Source organism: Brienomyrus brachyistius, chromosome 11 (assembly GCF_023856365.1).
Source record: "Brienomyrus brachyistius isolate T26 chromosome 11, BBRACH_0.4, whole genome shotgun sequence".
In the NCBI taxonomy this organism is placed as follows: Eukaryota; Metazoa; Chordata; class Actinopteri; order Osteoglossiformes; family Mormyridae; genus Brienomyrus; species Brienomyrus brachyistius.
In genome coordinates this window covers 23,797,954-23,824,226 of record NC_064543.1, presented here as the reverse complement: position 1 = coordinate 23,824,226, position 26,273 = coordinate 23,797,954, and the positions used below count along the sequence as shown (strand labels likewise).

Here is a 26,273-nt window from a genome sequence, read left to right as displayed (position 1 = left end):
TGCAACGAATTCCTGTGTAGCTTGCTGCAGAATCACCTGCTGGCTCCTTGCAGTTCATCGCCGAATCGTCCACTGGCTCTGCCGCCAGTCCAGGTTGGACAGACCATGGTGATGCCTAGCCAGAGGACTTGGAGTGGGACCCATTGGGCCTTACCCTAAGACCCACACTGTCGGGCCCCACCTCAGTCCAATGCTTGTACCAACTCAATTCCATGTTCTGGTGTGGTCAACAGACCACCCTGAGGCACAGGAGAAGTTTCCGTCTTGGGGAGATGGAGACAGGGACACAGTATCTGGGCCAGTCACTCAGACCCTGGGCTGCTTGTCAGTCTCCACCCAGGCTCTTTGGTCCTGCTGGTCCTCTGAGGCCCTCAGGCCCTGCAGTCCAGATGGGTTTCACTTCGCCAGGAGGATCTGTATCTCAGGATTATCATCCAACTTCCCAGGTTCTGGAAGATTCCCTGGACGCTCCCGTTTTCTTTAGTTGTGTCTCAATCCCAGTCTGAATGCCCTGTCCTGCCTTTGTTTTCACCCAAGTGGTTCCCGCTTCTGTTTCCACTCTTGTCTCTGTTGCCTCTCAACTTGTCCATATGGTCTTGGTGTGGCCTGTTCATCTGTGTTTGTTGCTTCTCTTCTGCTCCCTAGTCCAAATTGAGGTCTGATGTTTGTTCCTGATGTCTAGTCATGTCACGAGTGTGGTTTCCTTCATCTGTGTGGTTCTGTTCATTGGCCTCTTCAGTTGTCCATGTCCTGTCTTTCCCTATCCTATCTGATCCTGTTCGGTGGTTTGATCCCGCAAACCTTTTGTGGTGTTTATTCCATGTCCTGTCTTGTGTCCTGTCTATTCCCTACCCTGAATGTCTGCCCTGCTGTTCGATCTTCCACAGGGAACCCCTCCCACACATGGTTTTCATGAGCCACACCTGTTGCTTGTTGGGCCCCGTTAGTCTCTGCATGTAAGTACCTGTTTGTCTCTTTCTCACTAGTCCTGTCTGTAAGACCATGTCCTTTCCATGTTTAGTCTTCTTGTTTCGATCTCTCATGATCCTGTTTTTTTCCAGCCACAGTTTGTTCAGTTTTTGTTTTGACCGTCTACCCTCAAGTCCTTCATGTTATGTCTTTGGTATTTTTGTATGACTATCAGCAATTTTTCATTTTATCACACTTAAAATATGACATATTGGATTATTTAATTTCAGTCCTGCAAGTTTAGTCTAAGGTCTAGCTTCTCATTCAAAATACAAATGTATTGATTTGTTTAAAATTACCTAAAATTGTTTTGAATTACCCCTTTATCTTCAAATGCTGACAACAAAACAAGAAAAAACATTTGGATTCCATTCCATCCCTGGACTTTGTTCTTCCAAATGGTCAGTAATGTTATTCTATTTAATTTGGTACTTAAATGATGTCCCCCGATGTTCCATTTTAAAAGCTAAATCTTGAATCCTGAACCCTCATAGTAGTTGCACACATGCATGCAATGTATTTGACAGTGGGGGCAATTGATGAAGCTGTCAGCCCCCTAACCACCTGTAGTCATGCAAGAGAAGCATTTTAACCATGAAAGCCAGCTCTCACAACACGGAAAACAAGGTTAAACAATGCAAGGCTGTTTCATTTTCAAACTAGTCAATATTCTTAGATGCTTAAAATTTGTCGACAGGTCCCAAGGCCTGCCAATTGCGCTTGCTTTTTTTAATCCACATTTAATTATTGCCATATTGATTTTCCTACCATCACCCGTTATTTAAGCAACATAATCCAATCTGGGTTAAAATAACTTGGAAAAAAATTCAAAGTACATTGTTTATTGATTTATGTTAAGTGCTGCAAGGTGAATTGTAATTGTACATCAATTAATACACTTTAAGATTAAAAGATAACTACGAAAGGAGCATGCTTGTCTTGAGGGAGTGATTTAATTTAATATATACAGCAGGTTAAGAGCTTAGAAACAATTAGGGGATAACTTTCAACGATAAACAATACGAGGTGGTAATGGTTTGCTATTTTAACATGTTTTTCTCCAAATTAAATTATAATGCATTATAATGCAACAATATATATAATTTTTCCATGCCTCTTATCTAATACATGTCCATAGTGAGCCGAGCACCTTTGCACAAGGTACAAGGTAGTCGACACCCCGAATGGGAAACTTGTCCATCACATAGTACGAGGCAGCGAGAACTAGTCCATTACAGGGCACATGCAGGGGACACCCTGGATGGGATACCAGTCTATCACAGGGCATGAAGTAGGAAATCTGTAAGAATACAGGGACGACTTGCACACTTCCCACATACAGAGGAAAGCAATCAAACCCACCGTTCTGGAAGTGGGAGGCTACAGTGTTCCATTCTAGACTGCATTCATCTGTGCACTGCAGTTCTCCCCTCTACACTGATCCAATCTGAGCACTACAGTGCTCCCTTCTATACTGCTTCCATCTGAGCACTACAGTGCTTCTTTCTAAACTCTTCCATTCTACAGTGCTTGAATCTGAGCACTACAGTGCTGCCTTCTAAACTGCTCCATTGTACAGTGCTCCCATCTGAGCACTACAGAGCTCTCTTCTACACTGTTTCCATCTGAGCACTGCAGAGCTCCCTTCCTCACTGCTCCCATCTGGGCAATACAGTGCTGCCTTATACACTTTTTCCATCTGAGCGCTACAGTGCTCCATTCTACACTGCTTCTATCTGAGTACTTCAATACTCCTTTCTACACTGATCCCTTCTACACTGCTTCCCACTGAGCACTAACGTGTTCCCTTCTGAGCTCCTTGGCAATATATTTTGGTAAACAAAGCTATTTTCAGATAGTCTCTCAAGTGTTGAACTTTTCTTTTGCAGTGTCCACAAATAGCTCAAACTAAGTCACAACAAAGCGAAATAGACTTTAAACTGTGAAATGTGTTAGGGTCTTTCAATATACAATGAAATTTCTTTTTAAAATCAGATTCCAGAAGTCTTTGATGTTTTCCAGATGTCAAGTAGTTATAATCAAGCAGAGCAAACCTTTCCTTCATGTCAAATGTATCTGTAGAATCCATGGCCAACTTCTCTGACAGTAACAGCACTGTCGCTGGTCAGCTTTTGAGTACAGCAGTCTGAGGGTAATTGAGATTGTGGGCTTCTCTCGCACTCCATGGCTTTTCATTATGCTTGTAATTACATATTGGTTCCACTGTGCCATTCCTTCGGCAGTACATCTGTGTAGTTTATTTTAACCTCAGACAGTTGCGTCCTTTTAAATCTAGACAAAAAGGTGCAAAATGAGTTGTGCTGCGTAAGCCTGTGTTAAATGACCCGAGCCTGTATTCACAAAGTTTCTTAAGGCAAAAAGTAGCTCCTAATTTACTTATTTAGGAAAAACTCTCTAAAATAATGGCTGTGTCAGTCCTTAATGTAGCACCCCATTTTTTTTTGACTAAGCACTAGAAGTAGCACCGAAGACACCGAAAGGATTCCTAAGTCACTAAGACCGTTTCACAAATAGTCACAAAATGGCCGCTATCAATCCACGTCACAATGTCTTGGAAACGTTAAACGAATGCTGAATTGCTTAAAGGATACCACCTCAGTCAGGAGGGAATAATAATTGGTGTGGATCTTGTGAGGGATGCAATAACATCTCCTACAAACTAAAATAACCCAATCATAGACAGTGGAAACTGTCTGTCTGGGTGAAATTTATCAATTTTCTTTTTCTTTATGTCTCAGGCAGATTCCCATCTAATTGACATTTGTATATTTATTACATGAATATAAGGTAATAAAACAGACAGTGTCATAATGTACTGAATATTATTGACTCGTTCAAAATATAGTACAGCTGTATCAAACTTTTCAAATTACTGAACTGTATATAATTCAAATATGTTATAATACAGTACTATACATAAAATAGACCTTATTGTCATTTCGCTACTGAATCTCATTGGCTCAGCTTTGGCAATTATCGTAAGCTTTCATAAGGCTATATTTGTCATTGAGAGAAAATAACTTTCTTTTTCCCATCATGTTTTCTGTGTACGCAGCATTAGCTTCAGGGCACAGACGGGTTACCACAAGGCAAAGTAGGGTGATTAAAAGTAAAATAAAAAATGTAAAATACCGTAGTTTTAATTTTTTCCATATGTATGAACACTGTAAGCGGACTACTTGATTACTAAAAGCAAATTATTGAAACTATATTTGTACAGGAATTATCCTGTCCCAAGCTTTTTGATCCATATAAACGGTTGGTCACTATAACCATGATTACTATAAGCGTTTTCCACTGTATTTCTGTTTGTGGAATATTGTGCGTATATTTTCTTCAGTACATACTGCCATCATTCACCAATCCCCATAGTTATTGCAGGCAAGTCGTGCCTGAGAACTGACATCAGTCAAAAAACCTATTTACAAAGTATATAGCCAGCTCCTAAGCTAAGAGTAGGAAAAAACTCTTAGTTAAACACACTTAGTGGTAAGATAAAATGTTTGTGAAATACGGGCCCTAATGTCTCATACCCTGTACTGTCCTATCTGAATTTTGCCTTCTCTGGTAAAGACTTTGAATGAGGGCAGAGAGGTTAATTCTATAGATGAAATCGAATGTCTATATTATGCAGTTGAGACTTCAGCCACTAGCAGGGAAAAGCAACTTAGTCTTTAATGAAAATCCATGGTGCTTCCAACAGTAGGTTAATCGAGTCACTATTTTACATGCAACTGAAAAGTTAAGTAGCTATAAAAGGCATGTAATGTGATAATTGTACTGTACATATTCCAGTCAAAATTCCAGGACACACCTCTTGAAAACCATTTAATAATAATGATCCTAAGCACACCTCAAGGTTATGTGGTAAGTATTATCTTGTGAGCAAGGATTGAGTGCTACGACAGATGACCTGTCCCCGACAATACCCCCGACATAAAGTAAGAAAAGTAGTCAACTTGTGTCCAGCACTAGTGGAAAGTCCTTTAGGACTGTCGGAAAACAATTCCAGGTGGCTACATCTGGAAACTGATTAAATTAATACTAATTAAGAGTCTGCAATGCTGTCATTGATGCAAAAGAGGGCTATTTTAAAGATTATAAAATCTGAGAAAATTTTAGATATTGAACACATTTATTTATTATTTTTGTTGTTGCAATTGCAAAGTTCATACTGTACAATGTTATAATCAGAATTATTATTGCCTTTAGGTGTTTTCAGGTTTCTCCTTTAAAATCTGGAGTGCATTTATATTATTATTGCAGGAGCAATATTTAAGTTTATAAATGTTTCTGGAATGTTGTAATATTGTTAATTTAATTGATAGTTAGTGGCTGGATATCAGACCTCTGTTTTGACAGGAAGTTAGTATTGTAGATAAAATTGGCATGTCAGTCCAGTCGGGGACTCACTGCTTTCTGTTCAATCGTTGCTTGTCATTCGCTTTTGATTTATTGCAACAGGCAACATACATCTGCATGCTTCATACCCACCTGTTTGCCAGCTTGCTCATATTTCCCTCCCACTCACCTGTAACCTTCCTGTGGCACCACATGCTCACCAAACTGGATCTGCTTTCTAAACATATGATTTACATTCAGCATCATTGCCTGGATTAAAACACATAAAGGACAAGTCAGCATCTGATTAGTGCTGGTTGTTGTTGGGATTTCATTTGGAAAACTGCTAATTTGCACAATCTTTAACGGCCACTTAGGTGGTGAACTGCGGTTCTTTGTGTGTTTTAATGTTCCTGACTTTAAATGTCATTTATATTATTCACATTTTTCATATGTCTAAATGGTTATTTCCAATATAATCCTCCTTTTGCACTATGACCAACATTTGCAGTATGACCAACTGTAACACAAAATCCCAAAAATGCTCACATGATTTAATTTATTTGTGTTCTCAATTTGCTATTTTTTATTTGATTTTATTTATTTATTTTAAATTGTTTATAGCTCTTTAAAAATAGAAGTGGCTTCTCTTTATCAACCAGTATTGGTCTAATATTGGCAGTGGCACAGACAGGGAAGCAAACACTTTACATGACGCGGCTTCCCTTTTGGGGGGTTAATCAGTTCCAGTTTGGCATCCATACAATGTTTCTGCAAAGTTTGCAAATGATAAAACAAATAGTTTTTGAATTATTATCTTAATGGTGTCATGTCAAAACTGTCTTTTATGCTATTACTATCCAGTGCAGCTACAGTTTTGGGGCAATCTGTCTCATAATTTAATCAATTCCTGTTCAACACCCATACAATGCTTCTGCTATGTTTGAAAAAAGATTTATGGTACTAAAGGGATCAAAACTCTGAAACTGCTGTTTTTTACTATCACCATGCGACACTCCTTCAATTTTGGGGCAATCTGTTATGTAATCTAAGCAGTTCTACTTCATCACCCATACAACGCCTCTGCAAACAGTTTCGAGTTATTTTCTTAACAAGAAAAGTCTCCACAGAGGCAGACTGGTCCCAAAACCATATATATTCCCCAGAGTCCAGGGAATGCAATAATTTCACACATCAAGGCAATAAGAAGGACTCGGCTTGTGTGTCAAAAGAAAATGCATATTAGGATCAAGCATCAGTAACTGTAGGAGTTCCCAGCATGATTGTGAGACTAGAACCGTCATCACAGTAAATAGGTCATTTGTTTAAGCAGATCTTTAATGCCATATTATTATACCTAAATTGTATTGACATACCTGTACAGATTTCAGCCTTTTGGAAATCAGTCCTTCACTTCAAAGTGCTCCCTTATACACTTTTTGGAAATCAATCCTTCAGTTAAAAGTATTTAGGAATGCAAACAACAGCAATTAAACAGACACTACAGTTAAACAACTAAAATATTTATTAACTGAAAAAATGTACAGAGTTCTCCATCACAATGCTGACTTTTAGTGAATGAGATCAACTCAGAATAAAGAGATACTGTACACCGTAGAAGGTTACACTGAATACTTGAATGAAATATTTAGCCAGTTTGTGGGTTGAATATTTTTTTCCAAAAAAGGAGCCATCAAATTATGGCAAGATGTTTTCTTGTGTATTTCATTCAGGTTCTTTTTAAAGGACAATTTCATGGCAGATAAAATCAATTAACTACAATATGACACCAAATCTGAGATCAGCAATATACTGAAAGTGCAATTCGTATTGTTCAAGGCTGATCATTATTCTTTCCATATTTTTCCTCATTAGAATTGACAGATTTCATTGCTGTCTGATAACAGAAATAATAATCAGTGCTTCTATGCTAACCAATACTACGAGTTTTGGACAATAATACACACACAAAATCAGTGTTGTTAAAAAATACACACTTTGCTTTCTCCTACAAGTAGGTAGCTTAGGACTGAAGAATCTATATTAACACGCCCAGTGTCTTCTTGATATAGTCCTAGCTTTACACAGTATTTACAGACAAGGAACCCCCACCAAATTCAGATAAATACACAATTTTGGAAATTATGAACAAAAGCTCAGTATTTTACATTTACACAGAAAATCTAAGGGAAAATGTTTCAGTCATTTCATATAGTGCCATTTCAATTTACATTTCCACGAATGACAAAAGGAGAATGGGCTGTTTTGAGTGCTGACAAAAAACTGGCATTGTAAGCTGCCTCTGCCAATTGCTGCTGTGCTCATTCTGTACATGTGTGTGTGCATATATACATCATGCATAGTACCGTGCAAAGGTCAAAGAAAATGATCTTCATTGTATATCAGCTTAGCATTTTGAAAAGCTCTGCAAAAGTAACCTTAACCCTAACATACCCATGTATGCTTTGCCCACTAGCACACCTTGTTTGGCTAAACAATACCTTACTTATTAATTAACTAATTATCTAATTTATTGAGCTGTGGTTAAATTAAATGGATACATGGAATGAATGCAGTACCCCTGAGGAGCGGTTTGGGAACTGAAGTGCTGTTCTTCTTGCCAGCCCACAGTATGTCAGTGACTTCTTGGAGAACAGAACAAATTCTTGTTAGTTTTTGTTTTTGTGTTATGGATAATTTGCATATTTTCTAATGTTAAATTGTGTTTTTTGACCAGACACACACGTACTACCCAGATAAAGAGCTTTAAACATTTTTTTTGACTGCCTAAGACCTTTGCACAGTACATAGTTATATATTTATAAATACACATACACACACACATACACAAGAAGAGGGTTTCTTTCTGACATTTTGTCACTGTTAATATGAGAACGTCTTTTGGAGTTATTCTTTTGGAGGAATTTGTCTACCATGGACATTTTTGGGTATGGACAGTAGAGACATGTCCCTTCCAATATGTCCCTTGCAATGTGGGAGTACTGTATGTGTTTGGTGGAGTGAGTTCGGAGCTGATTTGGTCCTTACCAGCATTGAAACCAAACCTATGCCCTTGCTTTCTACTTACTGAATTTGCTACTGTGCACAACTTTATACCAATTGTTGGGTACTGGTTCTCATTGAAAGGGGAGCCCCCATGATGGGGTTATACAGTTGTGACCTCGGAAGTTAAGAGGGAGGCTGTTGCTCTTAAAAAAAACGTTTTCCCTTCTTAAACATATCAGTAACAGTACTGCCAGTAACCTGTTTAGTTCATGTTGCTTCTCTTTTGATGGACAAAAACCTAAAAACATGAGACAGTGAACAAGGAGGACCGGGAGAAATCGTGGGTTGATCTCGCTTTTGTGACAGACACGTTCGGTCCACTAGGGCTTCAGCAGCATCTCCCGGTACTACAGCCAGTAGAGCGACCATTCGTTTTGGAAGCAAAGCTCCAGTCGCCTCCAAGGTGTTGACACTTAGGCCATAGTCTGGTGTATTGCAGAACAAAAATTAAACTTAAAAAATAACAGAGCAAGCTCTTTAAACCAGAGAAGCACTCTAAGCCTTCAGTAAGAGCTGTGTTTAGTTGTTCATAAGACATTCCAACTCCACTGAACAGCAGGCATTTCCATTCTACAGAAGGGGAAAAAAATTGTCATTAGTAGCTACCCAGGTAAATATGCTGTCGTGTGTTAGCCTGCGTGCAGGGAACCCTGGCAGCAAATTTTATTACCTTGCATATGCATGTGGTACAGGGAGACCCGGGCATGTCCCACATGGAGCCACTGAGGCGTGTGATGCCAGCGCTGTCCACGCACGTTTTCCTGATGTCGTAGCTGATGTTGTCGGCGAGGCAGGGGTCTGTGACACAGCGTGGGCAGCACTCGCCCTCAGACACTGCCGAGTACTCGCAGGAGAGCGTGGGACAAGCTAGGGGCCAGCAGTCCACCTCTCCTGCCTGGCACATACAGAGGAGGAAGAGGAGTAGGAAGGTTAACACACTCGGCTTGTGTGATGAACAGGCATTCTTACATGATGAACCATAAATGGAGGCTGGGTGGAAGATATTAATCATGCAGTCACCTGCAGGCAGAAACTATAAAAAATGCCATTTTGGCCAAGTGGCGCATGAGCTCCAGGTTACTGTCCCATTATTTCCCAGTTAATTGCAAAGCTGTCACTGTAACATGACTCCTAGTCAAATTAGGCAGCCACAGCACTCGCCAATTAGGAAAAATGAAATAAGCCACTCCAAAGTGAGAAAGGTCACGTTTTAGCGATAGAGACCAAAATTACATGCATTAAAATAATAATTGGTTACTGTCGGTATACTCACTGCCTTTTACAAATTAGCTTCAATTACTTACGCATACATTCATTTCTTTTTTCATCAAAATTTAAATTAGTGCAAACTTAATAAAAAAAAACTCACAAAGTATAAAACAAATGTCTTACATTTACAGCTTATTTTGTGGTTCATCCTCTAGCTCTGTTCCTTTAACAATATTATTAACAAATTATTATTATTACTATGTATGATTGTCTGCTGCATCAACGCATTATACCATTTTATAGTTGTCTACCAGCAAAAGGATTCAAATGCTAGATTGTGTTTAAGGGTCATGGCAGTGTTTTATATGTGACCCATCGCCACGAAATGAGTCTTAAGTTGCACTGGTAGAACTGCACCCATAAGACTCATTTCGTGGTGATGGGTCACATATTATACTTATAACAAATACATAGAGCAGTGTTTCTCAATACGGTCCATGGGGACCCACAGACAGTCCCTGTTTTTGCTCCCTCCCAGCTCCCTGCCAGACAATCCACATTTTTGCTCCCTCCCAGCAAACAAAAACATGGACTGTCTGCAGGTCCCCGAAGGCCAGATTGGGAAACACTGACATACCTTCCTTATTACTGACCTTTCCACATGTCTTTGAATGTATAAAAAGCAAATTTAAGTGGCAATAATGTAAGTAAAGAATTTAACAGGTTTATTCTATTATACTCCATGCCCAGTATGACAGATGGTGCATGTATAAAATGTATATTAAAGGAGTCATTTACTAGCACTTCCTAGCCAAGAAAGATGACCCAGTGCTGTGAGTATACAGACCAGACATCTGCACTGCTGACAGCTGTAGATCCACTTGTCCCCGCTGTGGTAGAGCATGCTGCCACTCTGGTGTACACACTGGCTACTCTGTCGGGTGTCACACTCTGGACAGCATAGCAAATCTACACTGCGGTTCTGGCAGTCACATGCCATCCGCCTACATGTGACCGTGCCGTCCTGATGAAAAGAACAGGGGTTGTTGTATTAAAGCAGAGGTCATTACTGGCGGAGCTGAATTCCCTGCTGTTCCACTGCTGCAAGGGTTTTTGGGGCACATCCAGTAAGAAACTGAAAGGCATTGGCAGAAAAGTAATGCAATGGACTTTTACCTCAGAAAAAAAATGGTGATATTAGATTAACCCTGCATTTTCTGCTGTAATAGTGAAGAGCAAAAATTTCTCAAAGTAAGTCATATTTCATAATCAAGGAGATGGTTATATAAGACAGAAAGCATCCTGAGAGTACTTGTATGCTTTGCAGTCTAGTTCAGGGTGATCTTAGTGACAGGTATCCTCTGCAGAGGACTCTGTTAATGCTTTGACATTCTTGGCACATTCATTCTTATGATAGATGCTGATACATAAAGCACCTCAGTATAACTGAAGAGTAAACGGTAAAATCCACTGAGGCACATAAGCCCCTTTAAGACCCACTGAGTTGAATTATGAGCACCTCTTTGGGTAATATCATGCTGATTTCTTTACAGTGTGCTTTGGCTGTTACCTGAATGGGAAAAAAAAACTTATGGTATATTTGCCTATTTCAAAAAAAGAGATAAATGAAATAAAGACCTGCAGAATGATGGATGCTGCATTAAGAGACACTGGCACTAGGAACAAGCAGAATATAACCCATATATTCAGGGGTTTCAGGTTGGATGAGCCTGCTTAACACGGGCAGAGCTTGTGCGTTCTGAGTTACCCACCTTGCAAGAGCAGACAGAGCAGCGATCCTGTTCCAGAGTCCAGACTTGCCCGTTCTGCTTAAGCGCCCCCTGGTGGAGGCAGTCTCCCGTGCATGGAGGGCTGGAGGTACACAAGCAGTCAAAGCTCCCCTGCAGGTTCACACACGCAGAGTCATTCCAGCAGGTGTGTGTCTGTGTGGCACACTCGTCAATGTCTGCAACACACACAGGAACACGCTGGGCAGTGCGCACACATCAGCATTTATCCATGTGTGAAATACACAGACATTACATACATTTATCTGCTGTGCTCCTTTTGAACCTGGGTGTATTTTGATGAGCTAGATCACATTCATCAGGCCATAGATGTACCAGCTGATGCATGTGTTGATATGCTGTGTAGATCTTTACAAAGCCCTAAAATTACACAATACTTCCTAGTTATGAATTAAATGTTCATTTTATTCCAAATACACATTTGCCAGGTTTCCAGACAGGGGAGATTAATTTGAGACAGTTGTACAAAAGGAGATTAAAACATTACACAAATCTTCCATACACTGTTGCGTTTTCAATCAATACAATATTACAAATGTGATTACAAATGAAAATGAGTGTGATCGCAATTTTCTGTCAAATAAGGCGAAACTCAGAAACGTAATCGGCATCCATCCTTCCGCAATACGGACAAAACTGAGACTGAGCTTTGTAATGCTGGGCAGTATGTTTCTAGAATGCCTTGATAATCTGATTTCATTGTGCTGCGCACAGATTTCAAAGCACCCGAGGGAGCACAGCAATCACATAACATTACTGAGCCTGCTTCATGTTTTACAGTAGGGACGGTGTTCTTTTCTTTTCTCGTCTTCTGTGAACATGCTGTGACTTACCAAAAAGCCCTAATCTGGTTTCATCTGTCCAAAGGACATTCTTCCAGATGGACTGTGGCTTGTCAACATGCATTTCAGCAAGCTCCAGTTGGGCTTTTTTTGTGTCTGTATTTCTGGAGTGGGATCTTCTACCATGAAGCCCGCTTTCCTTCAGACAGTGATGGATGGTGTGACTTGAAACTATAGTACCTTGATTTTGATGGTCAGCCTGGTTCTGTGACTGTCAAGGGAGGTTCCCTACTGTGCTGTAGACCGTAAACATCTTGATAATATTAGCAACCGTGGTCACAAGAACATGAAGCTCTTTGGAGATGGTCTTCTACCCTTTACTTTGCTTGGCTATTACCTTCATCCATTCCTCTCTGCGTTTCCTACTCTTCTTCCTGTTCTGTGTGATACCCATTATGACAGAAAACCTTTGCAATTTTTTCTATTCAATTAGTCTGAGTGACTGATTATAAGACTGAGGACATCTGTGATACTCCATCCATCCATCCATCCATCCATCCATCCATCCATCCATCCATTCTCCGCTGCGCACATGATTCGCAAGTAGTCACCCCAGCCACCTCTGTCAGCTCCTCCAAAGGAATATGAAATATTTTGCTATATTACTTGTCATGTTTCTGGGCCCATATTCACAAAGCATCTTAAGGCTAAAAGTAGCTCCTAACTTGCCTATTTAGGAGAAACTCCTAAAAATACTGGTTGTGTCAGTCCTAAATGTAGGACTCTTCATTTTTTGGACTAAGAGCAATTTATAAAGCCCCTTAGCGCTAAAAGCAGTACTTAAGTCTGGTAGAACTAAAAAGAAGCCAAGACGATTCCTAAGTCACTAAGACCATTTCATAAACAGTCATAAAATGGCTGCTATTAATCCACGTTGCAATGTCTTGCAAACGTTAAATGAGTTTTGATTAACTTAAACGACACCACCTTAGTCGGGAGGGGATAATGATTGCTGTGGAGCTTGTGAGGGATGCAATATCATCTCCAACAAACTGACACAACCCCATCATAGACAGTGGAAAACGCTTATAGTGATCATTATAACTGATTTTTTTTTCTTTATGTCTCAGGCAGATTACCATTTAATTGACATTTGTATATTTTGTCTGGGTCAGTGCCCTCTGATCCCTCCTCCTGTGACCCTGCCCCATTTGTATCACATTTAATATATTATGTAGTTTCCCATTGTAAATCACACCCAAAACGATTATATGCATGTGATCATCATGTTAGCCATCACATGCAAAACAAGTAACCAAGCTTTCAAACTGATTTTAAAATACTGTGAAAGTGGGTCACCAGACCATGTTGTTATAATCAGCAGGCTTGAGACGGTTGCGGGTTTAACCACTAAACATGTCTGGCTGAATGCAACCACACGTTCCCATTTGGGTGCCTCCGTTTGGGTGCGACAGCATAGCTCCCAGCCCCACGTTACTTGCGTCCATGTCCAGGATAAAAGGGAAACATGGATCCGGATACACTAGCACGGGGGCATTGGTGAGCTAGTTGAAGGCCATAGCACAGGCATCCGTCTATGCGAAACTGCTTCCCTTCTCTTTGAGACAGTGCGATGGTTTCACAATGCTGCTGAAGTCCTTGACGAAGCATCAGTCGCCAGCCCCAGAAAGCGACATAGCTTTCTCACATCGGGTTGACTAGTGCAGGGTTGACTAGTCCCACACTGCTACCGTCTGTTCCGGGTGAGTGGCCACACCTTCCCCGCTGACCATCTGGCCCAGGTAGCTGGAGAAGGGAGCACTTCCAGGGGTTCAGCCGTAACCCTGCCTGCTGGTCACGGAGAACACAGTCTTAAGGTTCCGTATTGCCCCAGCAAAGTCAAAAGCATGTACCAGGAGATTGTCGAGGTAGACAATGCACTCGGTTTGGGGGACATGGGAAAGGACTCGTGCCATGAGCCATTGAAACATGACTGGGGCATTGCACAGGATGAACGACATCGACTGGAAGTGCCATGGTACGTAGCTCATGGAGAAAACAGTCTTTGGGCGAGCTTCTGCGGCCAGTTCAACCTGCCAATAGCCAATTTGGAGGTGCAGGGTGCTGAACCACATTGACCTAGGGATGTAGTCAAGTGTGATGCCAATGCATGGCAGTGGATAAGTCTTTCTTCATCACTACATTCAGCCGTTGGTAGTCGACGCAGAACCGCCATGTCGCATCTATTTTGACTGCTGGAGCCGCCCATGGGCTGTCGGATGGCTCTATGACTCCTGCCGCTGGCATCTTTCTGATCCTTTGCTCCACTGCTTGTCGCTTCACTGGGGCAGTCTGTGCAGATGTAGGCAAATAGGCAGGGCTTCCCCTGTGTTGATGTGGTGCTGCACCAGGGAAGTGGTTTGGCAATCTTTGTCCCCAGCAGTGAAGATGTCCTAGAACGAGTTCATTAAACCTTAAGCTCGTCCCGCTGCTCCACTGTCAGATCCCGGCTGCCTCCTCATTGCCACACTTCCTGTACAGCTTGCACTGTCTCAGGAGATGCCCCCACTGCCATGTTACTGTGTTCTGCAATCGGGGCAGGACCTGTTGCTGGTGCTCTTTCCTCAGTTGCTACAGACTGATCCCTTCCCACAGTTAGTGGTCTTCTTCACACAACTGCTGCTATAGCGCTGGAGGGTCACCATGCCTGTGCCGAGGTGGAGGCTTGCTATTGGCACGTCAATGGTGGTCCCCAGTCAAGTCAGCGGGTTCAGACCAATGATGCAGGGGTTGGGAATGTCGGCAAGCCAGACTTCCTGCACCACCGTGTGTCTAACCAGCTGGATGCACAGCTGCCTCTTCCCCTTCATGGCTAGGCGCACGCCAGTCACCGATTTGAACTGCACATCGGTCATCCTAACCAGATAGTGCAGCTCCGCCGGTACCTGGTATCATGCCAGGGATGGATCAGGGTGACCCCGTGTCCACCAGGACTCGACAGGGTGATTCGGCAACCAGGCAGTCGAGGTACAGACCTATAGCCTTGCCAAGCCGGCCCACTCTAGGTGCATGTTAGACTGGCGTGCATTGAGGGTGGCATTGAGGGCATAGTGCCAGGTCAGGGCAGTTGCGGGCAAAGTGCCCAATCTCTCTGCAGCGGTGGCAGGGAGCAGCTGCTGGTGCACGGCGTCTACACCAAGGCTCGGAGCGGGTCATGCGTACTGTGTCTCCTTCTGCACGGTGTGGCTGACGACCAGTATGATGTTGCAGGACAGGATTTCCGCCACCCTCTCCGCCTCTGCCAAGGCCAGCAATAGGAAGTATCTGTGCAGCCACTCTGGAGTTAAGGCCTTGATAGAAGCCTGCCAGGCCAGATCTTCCTGTATGCCGCTGGGGTAGTCCACGTAGCCCTTCTGTGCAATGATGTGGAGATCTGCTATGAACACTCCAACCGCCTCCATGGACTGCCACTGGACGAAACGCAGCTCCAGCCATGAAATTTTGCTGCTCCTCAGAAACCAGGCTGAGGAGAGTTTGGAGTGCTTCACCGTCCAGATCCAATGCCAAGTGCACCGCTATCTCCTCCTCACTCTACCCATTGTGCCAGACAGAAAGGAGCGCTTGAATCAAGTAATTCTCCAGGGGCTCCTTCCCTCCATAGTGCCAGAGTTTCAGTGCGAGCTTCATTCCCCTCTCTCATGCCTATGCGCTCCCTTCGGCTTACTCTGCCTAAGGCTAGGATGGGCGGATTGTGTTGGAACCATCAGGTTTCCTGGGAAGGCTAGCTGTTTGGATCCCAGGGTCTTCTGCTGGTCTTCCAGTGAACCCCATCACTTCCGCCGGGACCCTTGCTCCAGTTGATGGAGGTCACCATAATATGCTGCTGATCGCACTTCTGACACCAATGAAAAGTGGGCAGCCATGTCGTTATAATCTTCAGGCTTGAAATGGTTGCGAGTTTAACCACTTGGTGGTGTTTATTGCACCATTCGTACTGATAAAACACATGCACACTGCCCACCTTGCCCATCGTTCTGCTTACTCCTAATATGCACGGTGGGCACACAAACACACACACACACACACACACACAGACTGGCACGATATGTACAACTATAAACATTCAGCGCTATACATGTGTCATGCCCCCCTGATTATCCACGTGTGCTTCCCCGATCATGCCCAGCTGTGCCTTGTTGTTTTGATCAATCCTGTCTATATGAGTCCATGTCTTGCCTGAGTCCTTGGTCTGTCATTGATGTTAGTTGGCGTCTGATGTTTCCCGTCCGAAGTCCTTTGATTAAACCCCGTTTACCCCTTATTCTGTCTGCATGCCTGCTTCCTGCTCACTTGCCTGTCCGTGTGCATTACCCGCGTACCCACCGCCTGTGACAACATGACATAACAACACAACACAACACATTTACCTACAACAGAAACGAGAATGGAGAACTATTTGCAGTGCTGGCATCAGTCCAACCTGCCGTGCTGCCCGCCGGTACCTCTGCACTACACTGTCTCCCCCCCAGGGGGTAATCCGTTCTGGAACCCCCACAAAGTCCTGGAAGCTACTGTCCGGTTCCTCTGCGTTACAATACATCCCATAAACTGCAGTGACACAGCACTGTTGTGTTTTTGATTCACACAGGGCATATTTTTCTTTTTATTTTGTTGTTCTTGTATTGCTGCTTTGGTGCTTTTGTCTTATACAGTGCTGTGTGACTTTTCTGTTTGCTATTGCTTTGACATTAATAAATATCAGTTTGCTAAAGAAAAATGATCGGTCAGTGACAATGAGGAAGCAAGATTCAACTATCATTCAGAATTGTGGAGCTCAGGAGCATGTTTACACTGATATTTTGACAACATATATAAGCATTTTGACTCATGGTTAAAATGATGCTGATTGTACTTTTCATTTTGATGGCACCAACTAATTCATTGGTGGAATTATTTACTTTTGAGACATTAGCTAATTGTTTTGGGTAAGTTACTAGCTTTTGTAGGCTTGTGCTATATGCATAACATGAATTGAGAAATGCTCTTATTGTATTGAGAATGTTAACTATGTTTCATGAATTGTGCCAAGCAATCGAGAACAACTGTAATTCGATTTGTCAGATAAATTACAGTTATATCCATGGCATTTTATAGGATAAGGAGTTACAAGATAAATGGATGGATCATGACCATACATCCATGTTATTTATGAAGTACTCTTCATGGAATTACTGGAAAATTGATTTTTAGTGAGAATAAATTTTTTTGTGGGAGAGGACAAAGTGACTGAAGTAATTAAATCAAGATGACTGTCATCATAAATATTTTTACACATAGACATAAATACAGCCTGTATCACTTAACAGTTTCAGTTTTGTTTCAGAGTATGCTCAAAGAGCACTGGACATTACCAATAAAGGCCAAAATGGAATTCAGGTAAGCTTTTTAAGTTTGAGTTCTCCTTAGTCTGTGATACTTTGACTGAATGTACCTGAATGTGAATAATGTGTGATGGACCAGCACTGGATATAAGGTTACACATATACATAAAGTGATTGGAAAATGACAATAAAAAAAGCCCAATATATCACATAAGTAAGTTTATATCAGTACGCAGAGATAAGATTTGCGTGTTTTGTTGCTTATGTAGATATATACCAGCTGATATGAGTATAGTGCATGTCTGTTTTCATATTGCATAGAAATATGCATGTTAAAAGACATAAAAGCACATTTAAATTGACCTATTTATTATGAGATGATATACAAAGCAAAATTCCAAAGAAATGGAATGGATTCTAAAGAATGCATCTGAAAATAGTATGGAAACCAACTAATGTTATATTTAATTGTTTGCTAGATCACAAAAGGTCATGAAGTTAAGTAATTCATGCAAATGTTTCACTTTATGGCACGACACATATTGAGAAAATTCTAACATTTTTGCTTTATCATTATGCCCAGTTTACCACTTAAATGAACTCTGGCTTGACAGTCTACGGAGCCAAAGGGTCGATGATTAAGACAATGATTAAGACAATGTTATGCTTATTTAAGGTAGCCCAAAAATAAGTGCAAATTGGCCAGAAAAAAACTTAGAGGTATAACGGGTCAAAAGCAGGATGGCATGGGCCTTGAGTGTTGTCCGAAGACGAGAATAGTTTGAATAGTTGGTCAGCTCAGCTTGAGTGAAGAGGTGGAAAAACTAATAAATTAACGAACAAATAAAAACAACCTGAAACAACCTAATCATATTTAAGCACCCCCAGTCACCTTCTGGCTGTGGCCTTTCATTACTGCAGGATATACAAATATCTCACAGTCAGGGTGGAGAGTAAGTGCCTCATTAGGAAAAACACGGTTGGAATAGGTATTTTACATTACCAGCTCAGAGGATGCCTCTTTAATGGATTCCACACAGCTCTTGTATCTATGCCAGCTTCCTACAGCGTTCCCATTTCTCATGGGGAATTTGGCAAAAAACGTCTTTATATTAACACTGACATCTTAAGCATGCTGAGTTGCACTTCGGTGCTTACCAACACAGGATCCCCCATCAAGCAGGTAAGATCCATTGTCCTGGAAGCCACTTCTGCACTCACAGTGATACCAGCCAGGCAGGTTGACGCAGCGGGAATGGTTGTGACACTGGATCAGGCCTTCTGCACATTCGTCGATATCTGCCCAGACAGAGAGTCACACAGATCACTTAGGTGTCATAAAATGTTTCAGGACTCTTCTAAACAAAAATATCACCACTCTGGTATGTTTTATCTGGTGTTTGTCCTTTCACCTTCTCTGATGTTTACAAGTAACCTTCTAATCCATCTTACATAAACACTGTTGGTTTGTTTTTCCAAACAATTTCCTTGGCACTCTATTTACTTTTTATTGATACATGTGTATACAGTGAATTCCATTAAGATGAATTAAACATTATGTTTCCTATGAACCACAAATGCAGTAAGTGATATTTTGAGCTTAAACAATAGTGCAAGCCTTGATACTGTATTTCCTGGACTTCAGCAAAACAGGGCAGTTTTGACACTTGATCCTGTTAAAACGATAGCTCAAGATATTTGATTGATCTTTTTTCAGACTTTACAGAGGCATTGAATGGGTGTGGAACAAATAAATGTAGAACTGATATATTTTCAGACAGATCAACCCAGAGTTGCAGCAGCGCTACATGGTGACAACAAAAAAAAGGGGAGGCAGTTTCAGACATTGGATCTCATTAGCGTAACAATTCCAAATGATTTGGCAAATCGTTTTCAACCTTTCCAGACCTGTTATAAGGGTGAAGATCTGGACCTGTTTAAATTGTGATAGGAAAATGGGCAGTTTTGAGTCTTGATCTCATTAAGATGATAACTCAAAAAGTTTTTGACGGATCTTTTTCATACTCTGCAGTGACATGGTATGGGTGCCAAATTGGAATTCATTAAATTCTGAGACACGTTGTAAGGTTGAAGCTCTGGACATGGCCAAACTTTGGAACAAACCTGACCAAAATGAAAGCAATCCCACATAGGGATAACAAAGAGAAGGCCACCTCACACACTTGATCTTGTCAGCATAGTAACTCAAAAAAAAAAATTCTGATCTCTTCCAAACTTTGCAGATACATTTTATGGGTGAGGATCTGGCCTCTTAAAATTTTGACACACCAAAATCACACCAAAACTGAGGCAATCACACTTTGTGACAGCAAAGAAAAGGATGAGATGATTAGAGGCTTACCCTTGTAAGGATGATTTGCTCTGCATTAAAAATGCTGTGCTCTCCTGTAGCTCAACAGATAGAGCATTGTGCAAACAATTCAGAACACATAAACAATATACAGGGCCAAGCATACAGGATAACGAATATTTTCAGCCATGTCCCAAATATTCTTGTCTCATAATTTTTAATTTTGTGCCAGCCAGTAACAGCAGATCATGTTTCACATTTAACTTCAGCCGAGAGGAATCATAGATAAAATTTTAGCTCTTCTGGGGAAATAAAATATTGGTTTGATGCAGAGGCACAAGCAATAATACAGCATCTAAAAAACAAGTTAGCCTTCTCTGCTATTTCCAGAAGAGAATAAAGAGCAATTAACGCAAAAACTAAACGCAGCTTTCAAACGAGGAATTGCTTGCTTATATATAAGTCCCATGTTAGTATGCAAAAATTGGCACAATTAGCCTGAATTGATGAGCGTTGATTTTTAAGTATGTTGATATGCAACAAGGGTGGCAATCTCATCCAGAAAGGGCTGTTGTGTATGCAGGTTTTCACTGCAACTCCCTAATTAGATTACAAATAAGAGGACTGATTAGCTGAAGAGTTCTCACACCTAGATTTGAACAGATGACCTGAGGGTTATCCACAAAACCTGCCCCTACACAATCCATTACCAATTCACATAAGGTATTTATATGACACTCAAAAAGTATAAAATTCATATTACCATGCATAGACATATATGGTCTTTATTGAGGTAAAATACATATCAAATTAATGGTTTGTCAAACAAATAAATCCTACATTCATATACACTCCATATTAAATGTATGTCATTAGTCATATATGTCCTTTATTCATGTAAAATAGATAGCAATGTTTTGTCAAACATATAAGGTCTACATTGATGTACAATGCATATTAAATTATTGTTTAGTCAGTATTTGTTTTAATGCATAATTCTTTGAATGAATCAGTGGAATTGTGGAGAGTGGTACCACACAACTAGTATTTTGAAAAGGAAAAATTCTTTTTCAGTGGATGCATTCACTCTGAGTTTTGACAACATACAGTAACATGATTTTTCTTGTGTCTAATTAAACCGAATGAATGTGGCGGTATCATACATGTCTTTCGTTAAAATATTATAAAAGCAATATAAATTTTTATTAAGAAACAACAAGGACTAAACACGTACTTCCTACTGTTTTATCGCAAATGATAAAATGTAAAGTTCATGCAAGTTTTATATTTTTTCCGATAGGCTTTTCCCTTGAGTGCCCTACATGTTAAGTGTGTGTTTTTTTAATCCTAAATCATGAATCATCACGTAAAAACACAGACTTGTAGTGAACATATAGAAAACATCATGCATTATTATATATAATTGAAAAAAGAAAAATGCTTGATAGCCTCATATGAAACTTGCATTTTTTGGCCTTTTGTGGAGAAGACTGACCAAGTCATAACTCAGAGTTGTGTGTTGTGTGAGGGTGTTATAATGATTTTATCATGTCTCAGGCTCTGTCAATTGCACAGTAATGGAAACATGCTGAATATTAATAATATTTGTTATTCATATTCTAAATTATTACCTTAAACTACATTTACATCACATTAACATATTTAGCTGCCACCTTTATCCACAGTGACATGAGCCTAGATCATAAGAGTGGAACTTTGACAGTAAAATCATTTCAGCCACGATGATGTAACCAATAATAATTCTTATGACTTAATCAATTGCAGTTGAATTGTGACATTGCAAACAAATACATCTGAAAGATGAAATGTCCAGAAAATAAATGTTCAGTGTGTTTTGTCAGTAGACAGAGTATGTTGTCTTGGTACTTTAATATGTTGATTTAATGCCGGGAAATACAGTACAAGGTAACGTTGTTAAGCAGATATAGAGGTTGGGGGAGACTCAGTGACAAAGGGCAATGTGTGTGTGTGCATGTGTAGGTGTGGTCTCCACAATGTGATAAAAATGTGTTATTTTGAACTTGTGGTGACATCTCAGTCCCCACAAGGGGAAACTCAGTTTAATAAAAATGCAATCAAAGTGCAATGAATGCAATAAAAAACTAAAAATGCCATATTTTATTTGGTTACTTATGGTTAAGGTTAGGGCTGGGTAGGGGTTAAGTTCATGTTGGGATAGAAATGAATGCAGAGTCCCCACAAAGATATAATTATAAATGAACGTGAATGACATATACGTGAACAACAGTGAAGTACGGTGGATGTGCATCATGATTTGGGGCTGCATTGCTGGCTCAGGGCCTGGACAGCTTGTCATTACTACATGGAAAATTAATTGGCAATATTTTTAAGGTATTCTGCAGGATCATATCAGGGTGGCTGTACATCAGCTGAAGCTCAGTAGAAGCTGGGTGACACAGCAGGACAATGACTATAAATACTGAAGTAAATCTACTACAGAGTGGTTTTAAAAAAGGAAATCTCCCTTTTGGCATGGCCTAGTCAGAGCCCAGGCCATAACCCAAAAGAGATGCGGTGGAATGACATCCTAAAAATATGGCTAAGCTGAAGCAGTTGTCCAAGGATGAATGGTCCAAAACTCCTACTGAATGTTGTGCAGGTCTGATCCACAGCTACTAGAGCACTTTTTTGAGGTTATTGCTGCCAAAGAAGGTTCAACTAGTTATTAAATCCATGGCTTTGATTACTTATTCCAACCTATACTTTGAATGTTTGAATTATATATTCAATATGTACAAGAACAATAACCAATGCAGCTCATTGTAGATGACGATCCGATTACGTTTTATGACCAATTAATGCCAAAAACCAGGTCATTCCAAATGATGCACATACTTTTCCTGCAACTGCTGGTTGATGTGCATATTTTGATTTAAACACAGTATATACAATTTGGGTCCTCTTGCAGGAAATCGGGTCTTCCTCATTAAATGTGCACCAACTAAATTGGTATACATATACTTCATCTCTACAAGATGAGGCCAGAATGGTCTTTTCCCTAAATCATGTTAATATCATTGCTGTTCATTCATTCAGAGTGCAGGTGGTGTAGCTGATTTGACAGCCAAAATGCAGGGGTTGTGGCATCTCACCACAGCTGGGCTGATTATCCCCCTGCTGCTGCTTCTCACTTCACTATTACATTCCTGCAAGGTTACTGCAAGGGAATGTAACCTGCATTATACAGTCATCTGTCTAATGTCAAAGCAATGTCCTGTCGCTTTGACCTCCATTCTCATCATGAGATCTGCTGGAAAATAACATCTGACAAGTTGAGGAGTAACAGATCTAACCGGGGGTCTTTATTTGTAGGTCACTCCTCTTATGAGGTAGTGCCTTCAGGATGAGAATGAAGTCTGTGAGACAAAGTGAGATGGAAATTAATGAGAATTAAGCCAGTCATTCTGCATTAGATAGAACAGCCGATCTGATGTACCCGTTTGTGAGGTCATTTTGAGTCCTGAATGTATAGTGTGAAGAATGTAAAGAAGCCCACTCTATACATTATAGATGAGACAAATGGAGGCAGCAGATGCATACTGAATAGGTACGAAGAAGTCACACTTTCAGTTCATCTCGGTTTCTGCAGGTGTAAATGCAGTATGCTGATTCTGACCCATTTGAAACATGACTGATGCTTTAGACTGACTGGATTTGCTCCAGTGGCTTTTCATGTAAAATCCAGGATATGTTGCCCTGAAATGCCTATTGAACTAGATTTGGTGGTGTTGAAACCGGCAGCATTGCATTCCCTAGTTAGCCCTGTCACCTAGTCAGGCCATTTAATCCATACTCATCCCACACTCACCATCATGTACTATTTTTAGAAGTACTGCATGGATCACCTGGAAATATGAAAGTTAATTAATGTGCTTTCAGCTGAATGCTCTGAATCCTTGTTGTAACTTGTCTGAAAGTATACTTACTCATTTATTGCACATTCTACTTATATGACAAGTTAAAGAATCTTTCCCCACCAATTAGGTGGTTACTTGTATTCATTTGTATATATTTTAATGTCCATGTTTGAATATGTCTAAATATTGATATCATATTTATTTCTTTTTTGTATTTTGACCAATATTGCCTGTGAGATAGTAAGAATTATACACTAATGATATATATGAGGTCAGGAGGGGCTACAGACAGTTTTTTTTGTGCAAATGATGTACATGTAACTCATTTATGTTGAACTGATGCTTTTATCCAAAATTTCTTGGTCCTAAAAACATCTAGGGCAGATCCCAGAATATCCAGGGATTTTTGTATGTACATGAAAATCACATTATGAGGTCCAGGGATGGTTTGCTGTTATCCACGGCTATCTGTGGTAGGTCTTGCAACATATCACTTGCGGATACGGGGGGACTACTGTAACTATTATTATTAATTACAAAGCTGAGGGAGCTTTGGTGTCATCCTGCTGTTGCTGTAGATGGTCTGCTTATGCACTTTCATTTCATGCACGAACAGAGCCATTTCTTTTGTAGAGAAGTGTTCTTTTCTACTGCCTGGCAAATTCATCGCAATAATAGCAATCTGCCTAGGTACAAGTGCACCTGCCTCTTGAACGGAATGGGAGATGACACACTGATTGGTTTACAGCATTTTACGTCCCAAACACACCCATGACTAATTCCGAGACTTAGTACAACCATGGACCATGTACTTGGTGTTACCACTATTTTTTTGCCATTTAACTAGCAAAAGTGGGTTGGGCCCAGAATGTTTTGGTGTTTTTATAAGAACTCACACCTCCTATCCTATCCCGGGTTTGCTAACTCTTCACTCCATTTTTTTCCTTTTGTTGTAGCCATTAGCCTAGGGGTTAACTTTTCCCAACCTACACTCTCTATGGTTGAATGAGTAATTCAATGTGTACATGAATAATACAACAATTTGTGTGTTATCGGTTAAAATGGTTTGTGTTTGTTCATTATTGCAACTTCGAAGATGGTCAGATTACATTGACCAATCAGTGCAGAAAAAAAGGTCATTCCAAAGTGATAATGGGGAGAGGTTCCAATAATCCCATTGAACACTGAAAATATTATATGCCAAATATGTATTTTATAAGACACATAATTAAGTAAATAATTAACTACTGTCATTGAATAGGTAAATCAATAATTGCTGTTTTCATGCTGGGCAAATATGTTGAGTTTCCTTCCCAAACTTTCCTTTTTTTCTTCTTACCATAAGCAGCAGACACACAGGAGACGTTTAGTAGATAAAATGCGCTTGGGGAAATTTGATTAAATATGGAGAAAAGGAACAGTATACCCTACATTGTTAAATGATGTATGAGATGTTTACACTCGGTATAGAAACTGGAAGTGTGGCTCGGTGGATGCTGCGATTCCCCAGCATCAGTAGAAAATATAATCCAGCATATCAATGTCACATGAACAGACAGGGAGTTTGATGGCGGGGAATGATAAGGAACAATTGTTATATTTCACTTGTGATTTTCATTTTAAACAGAACATTTGGTATAATTCCTAGAAAATACTGTGTATCGCTATTCCACCCACAGAAATACACAGAAATGGTTTTTGGTCCAGATCACCCAACCCTGCAGACCATACAAGAGGACGTGAGGAACATGCAGTTTCCCAAGTCACAAAGTAAGTGAAGTGTCTTTTTTCGTTAGCTGACTATGACTATGTTTACTCGCGGTAACCTGATTAAGATTTCTACATGTGTTTTTAATGACCTAATTATGGCACTAGTCAGGTAAACGCAGTAATTAGGTTATTAAAAACACTCCCCAAGCTTGCATAACTGCCAATTCTGGTTAGCTTGTTGGTACCTGACAGCTGCTTCCGGAGTCCCAAAAGCTAACCAATCATGGAAGGTCTCCTTCTCCAGCCTGATTGCCCCATTTACCTCTGATGTCCCCCACCGGGTTCTGCAGTTGCCGCTGCAACCAACAACCTTACAGCCACGACTCTGTAGAGCTGCCTCAGCAATAGCAGCACGGAACACTACCAATTTGGACTCAATGTCTCCAGCCTTTCTTTGAATGTAAGAGAAGTTTTGCCGGAGCTGTGAGTCAAAGTGGCCTCTCGCAGACGCTCACGGCATACCGTTACTATATGTTTAGTGGGCCTACCAGTTCTGGGGTGAGTTTCCCGAAAGCTTCATGATGCTAAGTAGTTCATTATCTAGAATTTAAGATCAATCGTTAATTAGTAAGTGTTTCTCGAAATCTATTCAGAATTAACATAGTTAATTTATTTTAACTTTTGTCTGCTGTCTTGTCACAGACCATCACAGGAGATCACTAAATATAGATTAAAACACTTTTTTTGGACAACATAACAATGATGGTGATAATTAC

At 40.5% G+C, this 26,273-nt stretch overlaps 1 protein-coding gene and 1 long non-coding RNA gene across 2 annotated transcripts in view; one reads left to right on the top strand and one right to left on the bottom strand.

Annotated features, from left to right (window-relative positions):
* Window positions 1-26,273, top strand: part of LOC125704273 (uncharacterized) — a 49,011-nt gene that overhangs the window by 17,910 nt on the left and 4,828 nt on the right. Inside the window, exons 2-3 of the long non-coding RNA XR_007381068.1 lie at window positions 17,580-17,632; window positions 25,467-25,557. This is a non-coding gene — a long non-coding RNA (uncharacterized LOC125704273). The remainder of the gene's footprint in view (window positions 1-17,579; window positions 17,633-25,466; window positions 25,558-26,273) is intronic.
* Window positions 6,839-26,273, bottom strand: part of LOC125704245 (protein kinase C-binding protein NELL1-like) — a 221,712-nt gene continuing 202,277 nt past the window's right edge. The window contains exons 16-20 of the mRNA XM_048969665.1: window positions 18,736-18,876; window positions 11,379-11,572; window positions 10,454-10,630; window positions 9,068-9,292; window positions 6,839-8,967 (exon numbers count right to left, since the gene is read on the bottom strand). Coding sequence (XP_048825622.1) covers window positions 8,917-8,967; window positions 9,068-9,292; window positions 10,454-10,630; window positions 11,379-11,572; window positions 18,736-18,876 — 788 coding nt within the window. The 3' untranslated portion in view covers window positions 6,839-8,916. The remainder of the gene's footprint in view (window positions 8,968-9,067; window positions 9,293-10,453; window positions 10,631-11,378; window positions 11,573-18,735; window positions 18,877-26,273) is intronic.